General features: G+C 38.4%; 1 protein-coding gene across 1 annotated transcript; it reads right to left on the bottom strand.

Moving 5' to 3' along the window:
* Nucleotides 1–312: 312 nt before the first annotated feature.
* On the bottom strand, nt 313–7,828 carry LOC112947590 (programmed cell death 1 ligand 2-like). The gene is made up of 7 exons (XM_026039710.1): nt 7,774–7,828; nt 6,654–6,722; nt 5,387–5,749; nt 4,102–4,386; nt 3,322–3,462; nt 2,466–2,501; nt 313–408 (listed from the first exon to the last, which is right to left on the bottom strand). Exons 1-7 carry the CDS (start codon nt 7,826–7,828, stop codon nt 326–328), a joined length of 1,032 nt encoding a protein of 343 aa, XP_025895495.1. The 3' UTR covers nt 313–325.
* Nucleotides 7,829–15,373: the final 7,545 nt, after the last annotated feature.

The raw sequence follows: 15,373 nt of genomic DNA, 5'->3' as shown, positions 1-15,373 counted from the left end.
TTCAGTTCAGGCAACATTTCCAAGACTAGGTTAGCTAATAATGGCATTCCTGAACAAAAATGCCTTGAGCAACAGTACCTCCAAAAGTAAAGTGTAAGAAAGGCAGTCAAATAACCCCTTCACCCTGGTAAACCACATTTAATGACGGCATAATTCCCTGTAACTTCCAGATGCACAAAAAAGGCACAGCTTAGCAATGCTGCAGTGCCAATAAATCCCCATGAATTCATTGTTCATTTCAAAGCTAAAGTGCTGCAGATTTCCTCTGAAGTTCTCAAAAATAGAGACAAAAAGTGCAAACTATGGCATGTCCCATGAAGATTTTTCACAGGCTCATGTTCCTGCTGTCTCCCGGTACTCTGACAGTTGACATGCATAAAGCCTGAGTTTGACAGTTATAACTTTCTCCTTAAAAAAAAGAAAGAAAAAAAAATTATTATTTTTAAAATTCTCTACAGTAATTTAAACAAAGAAAGAAATAAATAGGCTATTTTTAACTGCTGAGTATAAACAGCGACATCCCAGTCCTTATTATACGCAAGCTTTTTTGTGCCATGCTGAAGTACAGAATTCCCTTAAAGTAGCCACTAATTACCTGGACATACTGTTACGATCACCTCAGAAGGAAGAATTATCCATGTTTACCTTCTATCCATCTTGCTTGTCTCTTATCCAAACTCTGAATTTCCTATTATGTTAAAGCTATCATTGATTGATTAACAGCTATATAGATGAAATACCAAAATGGCATAACATAAATAATGGCATAACATTCACATAAATGTTTGTCAGTAAAACCTGTGTCAGTAGAAACATTTACAGAACTGTAACTTCGGTAGTTAAGTGAAATGTATTACATCTTGAATGCTGATGCACTTCGAACAGTAACTTAAAATGCTAACATGAGCAATCCTTTTAAGTAGGGCAATGTCGGTCATTTCCAAGGCTCTCTGGTAAAATATCTGTGGCTTTTATGCTTTAACTACATACTCATCATGGAAAAAAGGTTCTTTCCAGTGTTTCTTAAAAATATATGATGCTGAGAAATATAAAAGTTTGTCATATGACTTACTGCCTGTTACACAAAGATTTTCGGTCATTAAAATGAAGAAGTAAAACAAAACCACAAAAAGCAGCTCGTCTCCTTTAATTTTTTCATTTCGCTGAGTATGAAGAGGAGGCCAGGGCCCACGAAGAGAAAAAAAAAATACTATAATAGTATGAAAAAATCCGTGGGAAGCCACGCTGCTTTGAGGCAACACGCACTGGAATGATGTCCGGACATGCACCAAAGCTATCTCGCAGCTCGCTGCTTGCCTTGAGCTTTAGTTCATTGACACACAGCGTAATTCCAGGGAGGTTTCACACTGCCACACACAAAATACAAAAGTGCTTTTGACTGTGGTAGGTGCTGGTTTTTGAAAGATGAAAGTGCTTTTCTGAAAGTGTTGTTTTTAATATGGTACATTTAATGTCTATGAATTGGACAGCTGGGGTAAGACATAMCACTTGAGATGAAGTGAGAATCAGTGAATAGTTCTTGTTTCCCACTGTCCAATCCCTAATTTTCGTTTCTCATAGGGAAGTTCTTGTGACTTCTGATTTTTTCATAGTGAGAAGCTATGGTTGCTTTTCAAGTAAACCCTAACCTAAACCTGATCTTGGAAAAGCTTGAGGTTATCAATGTGTCCAGAATCTGTGGTGTTTCCGCATGCCGCTCCCATCAGCTGTATCTCAGTTTCGCTGATTTGACTCCTTGCATTATGACTGGGGGAAATAATTTGTGTTAATTCCCAGAGCACCTGAGGTTGCCCCAGGGCTGCTGTTCAGTGCCCCAAACAGCCCCACTAAGATCTGCTTGCGCACCAAGATCTAGAGCTGTGTCTGCTACAGCTATGCGGCTGCACCTAACATTGACCACAACCTCTCTCCTGACAATGCTTTAATATGTCAGATTTTACTTATACGTAACAAAAGTGATTTATATCACTTTTATGTTTTAAGAATGTTCACATTTCCCTCTTCTCTCTCTCTTCTTTAAAGATCTCTTAGGAGAGAACAAAATCCCAAGATTTCTTGGTATTATCTTCCCAACCAACCAACTTTTTCATGTATCTTACTCCTCTATGGCTACTACAGCTTCATTGTAGGACATAGAGCTATATGTGCAAGCTACCTGTATCTCAGGGATAAACAGCGAAAAGGGATAAACACATATAAATTTAACACAGACTCTAAGAAAATAATAAATTTACCTCTAGAACTTAGAAATTACTGATACCAGTTTTTAGAAAATTTAAATTTGAATGTGAAATTAGATTTGCATGTGAAAAATTTAAATTTGAATGTGAAAAATATTTTGTTTTATTTTTTTCTGCTTTTAATTGATGACTATCATTTTATTTAGTTTTAACCTGTAACAGAGAAAAAACTGTGAACATAAACATAAGAATTTTATGACTTACTGTCGTCATCTTTCTGGTGAAGCTCTCTTTTCCTGCCTGTAAAGTAAATGTAAACAAATTTAACATAACCATTTCTAAATTTGAAAGAAACACTACAGTTCAACAAGCTTTTAGATTTAACTGAATGTCTACTTTGTAATGTTTAGTATAAGTTAATAGGGAACTTTTTTCTGGTTCTTTTCTTTACAACTCCAAAATCAAACACCGAGGTCCTTAACAGTAAATTTCTTTAGTAATGTCAGTTTATGAGAATAATTATATTCATGTGAGTTTATTGTAGTCTATTCATATGCAAGAAATGAATTGAATAATCACTTTTTTGCATTTGTACTTTTGCATTATTTTGGTACAGCAAGAAAGCAAACATGACGCATGATAGTCCAATGCAGAACAGCATGTGCAACAGCAGACAGTGCTAGTTAGATAGCCTTACTGAGGAGCAGAAATAAAAGGTCTGTGTCATATGTTGTAGTCACATGTTTTTATAGTCATGATGACAAGTCAATGACAGGGAGACAAAGTTTGCAGGGAGAGACAGTGCTTTCTACTAAATCCATTGTTACAGTTGGATAAAAACAGGTTTGGGTTTACAGTCCCTTTTTACCTGAAACATAGCTGGTCTGCTTTTCTTTTTACAGAAGAGCAGATATCAGATTTAAAAAGAGTCTCCCTATAAACCTTGTGGGAAAATAAAGCCCAGATCAAATGAAGCAAGATGTCATTTTAGAACAGAGTTTTTCTAGAAATCAAATGTTAGCAAAGTTGAATGTGCATCTAAAGATATTAAAACTGCTGAAAGATCATTCCTAGGTAAAATAAGGAACAAGAAAGAAGAATTGACTGAACTAAAATGTACCTTTTTTGGCATTGCAGTTCTTGAATGATTTTCTCTTTTGAAAGATTATTAATGCAAAGAGAAGAACAGCAACCATCACACATGTGGGGATGATAAGTAAGACTAGTGATCTCTGTCCGCTATACTGGCTGCTCATTAAAGCTGTTAAAAACAGGAAATGCAGAGAAAAGACAGTAAATGTAAAACTTAAAAGAGCTATAATTTATAAATATATCTGTTCCGATTCTCCACAGTCTATCCCTAATAGATTGTGAAAAATTTACCAAATTGGTAAATTTTGAAAATTTACCAAATTTGACACTCCTTTTATGAATAATTTAGCCTGTGATATTACAATAAGAACTTTTACAATTTACAATACCATTTTACAAGTCAAGTCTCCCCATTCAGCAGCGTTTGAATGTGTACTATTGCTATTCSTCTGTCCTCCATTTGAAGAACAGTGAATTGAAAGTCTAGGTCAGGGAAGACTGAAAAACCTCCACCAAACTGACAACTGAATAATGGAAGCTACCTTAAAATTAAGAAATATAGAAAGATGACAGATCCTGGCTTGTTAGGGCTCAAGATATCTAAAAGCATAAAGTTATCTAAAGGCTTAAATTATTCTGATTGGTTTCTTTTTCAGAGCATCAGTATTACACTGGTTTCTAGAACTGAATATTGGTGGTGGATTATAGGGCAATGTACAGCATAAAAGCACATAATGATTATTTACTCTCTCTCTCATACATGCTTTTGGGTAGCCCCTCTTGTACAAATTCAAGGTGAGATATGGACCTAAAGTAGAAATGTGAGCTGATGTTTGTTCATTCAGTTCTTTATTCCAGAACACACAGCTGTAGGTTTCACTCATGTTTGGTTTGACCATCAGGACACTGGTTACGTTGTACAGGTTGTCTGCAGTCAAGGTATAGGTGGTATTTGCAGATCCACTGAGATTAAATTTCTTCTCATTTTGCCAGAATACCTCTGCCAGAGGAAAGCCTTCTGATTGGCACATAAAATCAAACTGATCTTCGTCTGATTTTCTCCTTATCTCTGTGTTAATTCTCTTGTAGGATGCTGTGTAAGAACAAGTTGAGCAAAATTATTTTAGGCAACTCTAGTCATTTCCCTCCTTCCTTTTCCCTCCTTCCCCTTATTGTCATATATGTTTATCTGAGGTACTTCTCATTTACAAAGCATAATCCAGTACTCTAAATCTCTATCCTTCTCAGGCCTACTGCCACTGAACATTACTCCATTATACTTCGTAAAAGTCAGTACTGCCACACTTGGCATTGAATTTGCAATTTACCAGTATAGATGCCAGTGAAGCCTTCTTCTCTTTTGGAATATGTAAAATAATACCTGTATTACAATAGAAGTAATTCAGGTTACCTCAAGAGAAAGGATATTTTTAATGTTCATGCCACTACAGATCTTTAACAGATGTGACATTTTTATCATATGAGCAGAGTATGACCTTAGAGCCTCTGTAAAGGCAGTTTGGAAACACAAGGTTGGCATTAAAAATGACTGCATCCATTTTTTTGCCATTGAAAAAATTATTTAAGCTCCTGAAGGGGAAAATCTGCTCCCTTGAATCGCTGTGATGTACTGCAGTTAGAAGGTAACAGTATAGACCTTTCAAAGCTTTGGTCTGCTAAGGTATTCAGTCATATAGCCTTTCATTACTAATGAAAGTCTACTAATTCAGTCATATAGCCTGTTTAACTTTGACATGTCAAATCATGTGTGCTTGCCCCCTGAGGTGTGAATGCTCAGGGAAGTCCCAGCCACTTGAGGAGATACAACAAGGTCCATGGGTGAATTAAAGGGTGAAGGATGGAGGGGGAAAGCAGCCACTGTTCCTCTCTGACATCGGCAAATCCCAGAGAAGCTCATATTAAAATATGAAGGTTATATAGAAGCTCCCCCTTGAGCTTCAGATTAAGTGTAGATCACAATAAGACAGCTGCTTTAGTACTGAGCACAGGAGCACGGTGAGAGAAAGGTTAATAAAAATTTCCTACAAATCTATAGGAATATAAAGACTTTCGTATTTCATTTGGTCACTGACCTTTTACTTCCAGAGTAATGTACTTGTAGTCAGCACCCTGGTACTCAATGAGGCAGAGGTACGATCCTGCATCTGTGATCTTTACATTGGTGATTTGAAGCAGAGCTYGCCCCAGTTTCAGTTCACTGTGTAGCAGCGCTGCTCTTCCTACATAATCATGATGCTGGGATGAAGGGAATGGTTTCCCATTGCGAAGTGTGTAAACCTCTTTTGATTTGGGCTGACCTTGCCTTCTCTGCTCCCAGACAACACTTAGGAGTCCATGGTTCAATGAGCCATTCACCGGGAACCTGCACTCCATGGTCACATTGCTGCCATACTCCACAACGTATAGCTGCTGAGGAACTTCAACTGTAAATAAAGCTAAGGTAGGAAAAGAAAATAAGTTCTATTGTACTAAGATATGTTGCATTTATTGTACTTAAATATTTTGCATTTTCCTTTCAACATGGGCTAAAAATGTCACACACTTACAGAATCACACAGAATCACAGAATTACAGAGTGGTTGAGGTTGGGAGGGACCTCCAGAGATCATCTAGTCCAACCCCTGYTCCAGCAGGGACACCCAGAGCACGGGGCACAGGGCGGCATCCAGGCRGGTTGGGAAGATCTCCAGAGAAGGAGACTCCACAGCCTCCCTGGGCAGCCTGTGCCAGGGCTCTGTCACCCTCACAGKGAAGAAGTTCCTCCTCATATGAAGATGATACTTCTTGTGTTTCAGTTMGCACCCATTACTCCTTGTTCACAGAACAAGGTGTTCTGTGTGTTTGAGGTGTTCGCTGGTCACAAACATAGAGTTACTGGATTGACTGCATGTTTTAAGTACTTTTTCCTTCCATTCACACATTTTTACCATGTCAGTTGTATCTATATAGAAAAATACATTTTTTCTAAATTTGGACCGAGCTAGAAAGATGAATAAGGGGACACACATGGTTGTGCTTCAGTGCCTCTAGCACCAAGGCTGTCCTACTTTTCAACAGCCTTACACTGATTTGATCATGCCTTTTCACAGCCATGCCTAATAATTGTGTGCAATTCTTCTGTCAAAATACTATGTTTCAAAGAAGACAGATTTGGGAAAGTGGTGGACATCTGTCCCTTTGCCTGACCGACACAAAATAGTGCTCTAAGGCGGTGTGAAACAGGGGCTTTAGATGCCATTCATGTAAGTACCAGTGAAGGTGCTGAAACACATTTGCTGAGGGTGTTGTGGTGTCCTTATCCTTGTCCTAGCCATGAGGTTGCATGGCAGGCCTTCTCACCTGAAACCACACCGAGCTGCATTTCCAGCAGCAGGACTGTCGCAATTCCACACATTCTGTCAGGTGAATCTGAAACAGACGCAGAACCACAGCTTAGCTTTGGAAAACAAGCAAAAGCCGTCCTACTCTTCAAAAATCTGTCACAGTTAATTATCAGTGAAAAATAGAAGCATTTACATTTACAATATAMACAGTGGAAGACCTGGTTAAAACAGCCTATGTATAGCATGTGGAATATGTAACGCTGAGCTGTGGCATTGAAAGAAGAAAAAGGAAAAGYCTTTCTACAACTTTGCCCTTAAGGTTTTCAAGATCTGTATCTTCCAGACAGTAGAAAGTAATTTAGTAATTTACCAGGACAGAGTTTATAGAGCCTCTCATTTAAACTACACCTCTGAATAATATAAAGAATTGATGATTCAAATAAAAAGAATTGATTTCATGCAGAAAACCTTTATAAGCCTGTACAAGCAACCTTTTAAAACTGCCTGTGCTAACATCATATTTTAAAAGATAACTAAGACTGATTTTATTTCAACTATGCTTAGCATACTTTTGAAAATATTTACTGAGTTCCTTAGCCTCAAGGCCAGCAGATACCTGCAGCTGAGTATAAGGAACTGGAAGTCTTGGGGCCAGCTTAATTAACAGTCCGTTTCAGAAGGAATTAGATTTTAGTGTTAACTGCTGTCAGCTCTTTCTCTTTACATGAGGCAGTACCTGGTATGTACAAAGTACCTCAAATTGCTAGGAKTAAAAAAACACGACCCTTAAATAAYGTGTCAGCAAGAAGAAAGACCACTTTTAGAATATCTTCCTGCATCAGTAACAATCAGACCATTAGTTGTATTTTCATATACAAATGACCATAACTGAGAAAAAATTACAAAGTTTATAACAGAACTAATGACTAGATAAGAAGGAAAGATTATTTCAAATAAATAAGCATACTGCAACAGTAATTTGAAAAGTTAAAGAGATCTAGAAATAAACATAAGGAAGTAAAGAGGAGAAGGAGCAATTTTAGACTTCCCAAGAGCTAGACTTACTGGAGAGGGTTTCAGATTTTACTTCCTCATTCATTTGCAGCTCAGCTTGAAGCACTCTGTCTCTAATTTACTTGAGTACTGCATTTTTCTGATTGCTGCTGCTCTTACTACCTCAGTCAGCGTCATGGTTCTGTCATATTTAGCAGTCAAAATTAATGGACTCATCATGGAAATTCAGATGTGGATTTTGTTGTTCTCATACATAAAGGTGGATGAGCGTATGACACTAAGCAGTTTATTAYATGCAAGTGAAAACTACTTATATTATCAGGAGACTGGCTTGAGATGCAACTGATGTGTGATTTTAGCTATCTGAGAAAGGAGCTAATAAACAATATCCTGCATTAGTATCTTAATTTCTTAGATGCAGAAACAAATACCCTGTTCARCCTTTATAGCCACTGTGTATCTTGTATAAGGTAGAGGATGAGACATTTTTAAAATACATGTATTACCAAGAGTGAAAGGATAGAACAGAATTAAGGAAACAGATAACTAAATTCCCATAACAATCATAATTATTAACTATCAGATTTGAGCAAATCTTACCGGACCGGATGAATTAGTGTAGGAAGAGCGTGACATATACCATAAGTTAGTAGAAAAACCCAGATAAGGAAATTTGTTCTCGTTCGTGTTAGCGGAAGCAAAGTCATGGGGTGTTTCTGAGGATCTGCAAAGATCTGTAYTGCAAACATCTTACTTTATTCTCTGTTTCTCACAAAGAGACATCAGCTTCAGTGTAACCTACCCATGCAGTTTAACAACACAGCTGCATATGGCATCATGAGGGAATTTCTATAAGCTCTGCATTAGCGCATGGAAGGTGGGTTTTTCTGAGCAAACATGTTCCCAAATAAGCCTCCTTTGCTTCCTATCTTTTGTGGAGCRTAGGCATGGCCTGTCTTCCAGACATTGATATGCTCTGCCATCTAAGCAAGTTAGTGCACAGCACTGTCTCATTTTCAGCTGGCTACATCATGTTTCCTTTAAGCAAAAGCCACTTCTAATGCACATCCATGACTTGCGTGTTACAGCTTCGTAGGGGCATGACAAACCTTGCACCATAGAAACAAGCACCTGCTGATCCTAGCAGCTCAGCTGGGGGTTGGAATCCACATCTGAGCACAGGAGGAAGCAGCCTGACATTTCACCGTCAGTTTGGGTCCTGTCAGTAAATGAATTTACCAGACAAACTCCAGAAGAGAAAGCAAATTTTCACACAATGTTGTGTAATTATGAAAATGAAGCTGCACAGAATTGAGGTGATGTAAGTCATAGGGCCACAYGTCTAAAGTCTGTAATGCCTTTTGTGACTTGTATTAGTTCCAATGAGGATGTGAGGCCCAAGGCTGGAAATCTGAGTGGGAAAAATAAAAACAAAGATGCGACTACATGAATGGAAAACTGGAGGAAAATAATCTCTTTTTGTAAAACGTTCTTTTACTTTTCTGAAAGTTCTTACTTGAAACCCATACTTAACTTTTCATGGACCAAAAGAAACATGGCAAAGGCTGAGGCTGAGTGAAGAGCAGAGGGTAGTGATAACCAATCACTAAAATTCCAGTACTAGATCAAAAGTACACTGTGTGTAGCCCCTTTCAGTTGTACTGATGACCTACATGTCTTTAGTTCTGGCCGAAGCTGATATACCCACAGAATTTATAACTCTGATCTTCCACCAGAACAAAAAGATTTCAATATAAAATATATACTTCACTCATATCTACAAACAGAAATAAAGAGCTACTTGTCTTAATAGAGCTGTATGTGTGAGGATGCTCTCAGAGAGCTGAAGAATTGGTAAAGTGGAGGAGCATCAAACTCTACAACCTTAGAACATGGAGCAACTGAGCCAACAGTGCTCAATTGTCCCTAAGCTTTGGGTAGCTCTGGGTCATATTTTGGGGAGCATTCAATTTGGAAATCCCAGTGAGCTGAAGGGAAATGTTGGCACCAATCTGCTCACAAATGTTACAACTGAGGTGGAAATGCTAGGTGCCTGGGATACTTAAAGACCAAAAGCTTAGAGTCCTCAGATCTAAGGTATTTCCTTGGTTAGAATGCACCTGAGCAAAGAAGTTTTGTGAGTTTTAGTATGTAGATGTCTAACACTAAACTTGGGATGTAATCCTGAATTCCTGTGCTGTTTCCATATTTCTTAAATGGAGCAATACCAACATTATCTGTGCAGAAGATTATCTCGCTAGAATCCAGCTAGCCAGTAGGTCAAGGCCCTTTCTATCCATTTCCTAGGTATGTAAGATGTTTAGTTCTTGTATGACTGCTGTTACGAAAATATTGCCCTTCAACTTGCCTAAATCAAATCCAGAATTAGGCAATACAAAGCAAGCCACCTTTGTAACATACATGATGTGACAACACTCAATGTTAGTAGGTGTAAAACAGGTCTTTCTCATGAAGTCTGTGGGAGAAAGCATGAGATGGGATGTTCCCATCACAGCTGTGAGCAGGAGGACAGGTAACAGCATCAGCAGGTAGCAGGAGGCAGGACACATCGCCTGTGTCTACCTGCACACACACAGTGAACTGCAGTTCAGCGAGCAGGATGTAGTAGCCAATCTGAGAGACTGGTGAAAAATGCTCATCTCTGCTCTGAGAGTCTTGCTCTGAGTTTGAAACAGCCGTCTTGCTATTGGGTTGTTCATTCTTATGTTCAGAATTTTGGATCTGCCACTGGAATACTCTGTAACCTTGGAGACTTCCAGCTCACTCTTTTCCTATGCCCTCTCACATCTTCTGCACTTTTGTGTTTCAAGGATATGCCTGCACAAAGCACTGTATAATGTCCTATAGAAATATCCAAGAAAAAATAATCTAAAAAGCAGAAGTAATCAAGCTGTGGTAACATGGCATTGTTCTTTAGACCAGATGGGCTGAGAAGGAAGCATCAGAGGAACACCAGGTAAATGTGTTTGTGCTGCATCACATGTCAAATCTGGTTTGCTCTGAGGTTGCTATGAGAAACAAAGCTGCACATTCATTCAACTGGAAAAAAAGACTACTTGCTTACTTGCATATATGCACTGCCTAAGATTATGGAATCTTAGTCACTGTGTGCTTTACCTTCATTTATTATTGAAATCCTTTCCCTCTTGTGCACCCACAGGTCCTCAAGGCTTCCTTCCAACTTTCACAACCTTATAAACCTTGTGAAATGACTAAACTGATTCCCTGCTCAGTGAAGGATCCAGTGGAAAAAAAAAAAAAAGGTACAAAAAATAGTACAACCCACTAGACGAAGTAATAATAATAGTAGTAATACTCATAAGTAAAGTAAAGTAAAACSATAAGTACTGATTTCCTGATAAAAACTACATCTGTACCATATCTTGGCAGTGGAAAGAAGGTGCTCTGTTTCCTTCTCAGGTGTTTCATTGAAAATATAGTGCTACACACAGTGAAAGCTAATATTTGCTCAGCAGTCTGTTTCACAGGTCTGTCCCTTTCCATCCTGGCACTTTCTGCCATCATTTGCTTTAATCCACCTCATCCTCACTCCCTCCAACCTGCTCCTCACACCAATACACAGGCAATGGGGGTCCACCTTACTGCTCCCTCAATCCCTTGCGGGCTCCACTGCTTAACATCTGCTGCTCACATCACTTGTGACACATTATTTGCATTATTTTAATCTGCCTTTCTCACATTTCAGCTTTCAGGTGAGAAGACACCATTTCTCACTTCCCTGTTTTCCTTAGTGATTAATTCTAACATACCCTCTATTGTTTATCTGTCACCTGTTACATTTCATTGTCATTTTTTGTTTGGCTTCAACTGCAGCAATATAAATATATGTATACATATAATATATAAATTATACAACTATATATATTATATATTTAATATATATATAATGTATGTTTTATATATTTTATATATTTTATATATTTTATATATTTTTATATAAATAATTTAACTATATATTATACAAAATAATACAACTTCAGATAAAACTTTTTTTGCCACACAAGGCAAATACCTGACTGAAAAATTATTAGCATTAGGCTATCAGTTTTGAGTGACATGCTTCAATTCTCTTTTTGTATCCCAAACTTCTACTGAAAGGAAGCACAAAAAATAATTTTCTTCCTAGTCAGGTAGGGCTTATCCTGGAATAGCAAAAGGTGAAATTGCCTAGAAATACTGTAAAATCAAAGTAAACTTGCAGCGGCAAGGAGTTAATAACATACAAGAGAAAATATGCAGAAATATGTAGATATTAAAAAAATATAGAGTGGGATTTTTTCTCTTTATAGCTATTTCCTGAAATTCAGAATAAAATATTTGAAACAACAATGTTCTATTTCATTAGCTTTAGAGCGCCTCRGCACCACCATTCTGCCTTCACCAGAAAAAAAGTGGAGTTGGAAGACTCCAAAGTATACTTAAAAAAATTCTTTATTCTCCAGGCTTTGAAGTTATTTGGACCCAGAGCTTACTCTATCCCACACTGATATCCAGACTCAACTTCCTCATAATCATTTGAAAACAAACTTCATTTAAACAATTCCTATGAATATAGAAACAAAATCAGTGATCCACCAGACAAGAAATACAGTAAACATAGTTTTGAATTCTAGCAGCATTCTACTCACATCAGATCTTTATGCAGCCATTGGAAGACTCAGGTTATTCTGACAGCCTAGATATCCGAGGTTTTACAGACAAAGTAGCTCTGTTTGCATGACAGCATCAGCAGCAGTCCAGCCCTCACAGTCAGTTTAAAACATGCAGCAATAATGCAGCCCTCAGGCTGATTGTACAGCAAGAGACTATTTTCAGAGGAAATCACCAGGTTTCTTAGGAATTATGAGCTGTTCCAGTTTCATTTTCATTCTTCATTCTGAAAGCACTGAAATCAATGAATAGTCTTGCTGAGAACATGCATACAAACAAATTAATTCAAAGCATCCAGCAGATTTTCTTATGCTCAAATTCTGCTTTTCATTAGACCTGTACATTTTTTTCTGGATTTACATCCATTTGGAGAAATTTGTAGTCTTGGAGGGAGTCTGAACACCTCACAYTTACTAGGACCATTCTGCATTCAGGAAACTGTGAAGTTACTTCTTTTATTTTTCTTTTTTATTTTTAATTCTCTTCATATTAACCTTATAAAACCTTAAAGGATTGTTTAATATTTGCATAATACATTTACTTTCCTGTTTAGTTTATATCCATATAAAAACACATTCAAAACTTGGCAAGACAAATTATGAGCACTTTGGTCCAAGTTGGTCCTACTTTGAGTGGGGGATTTAGACTAGGTGAGGACTGCCAGATCATCAAGACAAATGCTAAGTGAATCTTTTTGGTTGAGACAARTGAGAATCTTGTGCACGACTAGGTGGCTGTTTGGGGGTCCAGGAGCCCAYGGCTGTGCTGTAGGTCACCTTAGCCTTGAGAAGACAGCAACCACCTCAGTAATCTTCTGGCGACTCTGCAAGTCCATGCTGCCTATGAATGATGGACACAGAGGAGGGTGCAGAGGTGACACTGGGGCCCCTTCTCCAAGGATYTCTCAGATGTCTTGGTGCTTTACATGGCATAAATATGCACTTTTATCTCCAGACAGTTCTGCATCACCTGCAAGTCTGATCCCTGACAAGGGAAGCAATCACTATGGCTTTCTCCCCATGATTTATTGTTGGTTAGAGGATACGTACAATATCTGCCTGCCCACAYTGTCATTGTGATCCAGACCATGAAATTAGCTGTTCTCCTACCTGGTACAAGTAATTCATCTTGATTGCATCACTGTTATGCTAATATTTGCCTTTCTTTTTTCCCCCTCAGTGAGCTTTTCTTGGGCTCTCAGTCCTGGCCCAGAGAGTTGTCCATGTGTAACCTGACCTTTCCCCAGAAAAACCTCAGTGTCCAATTTGGCAGCTGGCAGAATTCAACGGACTAGATGGTAGGCCACCTACAAGATATAGTCCATCATGGCCAGCATTATGTTTGATTTGTGACTTATAAACAGCATTAAGTAATACCAGAAAGCAAAGGGAATGAGATCTATACTTTTTTTATTAATGTGTTGAAGTGGGGGAAATTAATCTAATTAATCTAATTAATTAATTTAATTAGTCTTCTTCCCATCTGATACTTTTAMTCTTTACTTTTCTCTTACCTCCATCTGCCACCAGCACTTGAACACTTGGCTTGTTTTTGTCCTTCCAGGCAAAGACCAATATCCTATGTAGGAAGGATTTTTTACGCAAACATCCTTTGGAATGAATAAGTTTTTTAATATGATTTGTTCACAGCAAAGTGAATAAGAGGGCAGAAAAGACAGGAACAATGTGCAAAGCCGATAGGCGTTATGGGGTAGGAACTGCCAGATGTATTGTGGCAAGCTGAATGTCTCTGCTGGAGCCGTGGTGCCTGTGCGGAGAAYGACTGCGCTACTACGGTCCCACTGTTAGTGGCTCTGCCTCCATCACATGCCTAGGGAAGACAGGTGTCCTGTTCAGAAGACAGGCAGCAAAGGTTGCTGCAGAGCAGGTCTTCAGGTGCCAATGATATCTCCTGGTGCATCTTTATGGCAGAGTTGGAAGGAAGATAGATCTCTTGACTAGCTCTGCATCATGATTACACTAAACTCCCCTTCCAGTTTATCACAGTAGATTCCTCACTGGAATTCCATTTCTTCTCCAATTTTTGCAACTTCAGATGCCTTATTCTYTCATCCATTCTTTTGTGCCTTGAATCTTCCTTGCTTTCTCCCAGGCTGACAGAAAAGGCATCCCAAGGTTACTTCCTGCTCTCCTCCACCATCTTCTGCTCACTCTGAGCCAGCTCTGGCTATTACAGGTTTCCTTCATGTGTTTCTGTTCCAGCGGAGGGCAGAGAGCTTGGTGCAACTGCCCTGAGCTGTGAGTCGCCTGGGGCACCTTCTGAGCAGAGCGGTATTTGTGAAGGACTTGGGAGGAACAACCACCTGGATTGCCTGTCCRTGGATACATGGAGTGGAAGACAGAGAATTGGGGACAAGATGCCACAAAAGTAAGTCCCACTGATAACAGTTTGTCATTTTGCAGCTTAAATCAATGCTGCATGATGTGCATGATGTCAAGTCAGGATATTAAACCTATCTTTTGGTCAAAAGAAGAGAATAGGGCACAGATTCTTCATGTTGCTCTAAAGTGATTCTACTGTTACTAATATTTGCTATTCTTTAATGTTATTAAACTAGTAGAATTAGTACAAGGAACCAAATGAAAAGAACAAGGAACAAAATGAAATGTCATATTCTGTAACAGATGACCAAACTGATTCATAATTACATTTTGCAAATGAATAAGCTTTGAACTCAAAGCACTCAGTTCTGAGCATGCACATGAAATCTGAGCAACCTGGGGCATCTGAAAGTACTTGGCCATTATAAGGAAAATGCAGCTTACTGGAAAACGATCTGCTCTAACATCCTACTAGATTTTATCTTCCAGACAACCAAACACTGAAGTACCGCACAGAAATTGTTAACTGAAGGAAGGTAACACTACTAGGAATATGTAATTTTACATTAGTATCAGAAGGTGCTGTCACCTAATTCACACTTGTCCAAAAGAAACTTACTATTGGTTAGTTGGCTGCTCTCCCTGTGTCAAGACTGAAATTAGTTATGCCAAAATCACTCATGCCACT

Source organism: Nothoprocta perdicaria, unplaced genomic scaffold (assembly GCF_003342845.1).
Source record: "Nothoprocta perdicaria isolate Ctin4 unplaced genomic scaffold, notPer1 scaffold_238, whole genome shotgun sequence".
Lineage (NCBI taxonomy): Eukaryota > Metazoa > Chordata > Aves > Tinamiformes > Tinamidae > Nothoprocta > Nothoprocta perdicaria.
Note: the sequence above shows the minus strand (reverse complement) of the source record. Positions and strands in the feature narration are given on the sequence as shown.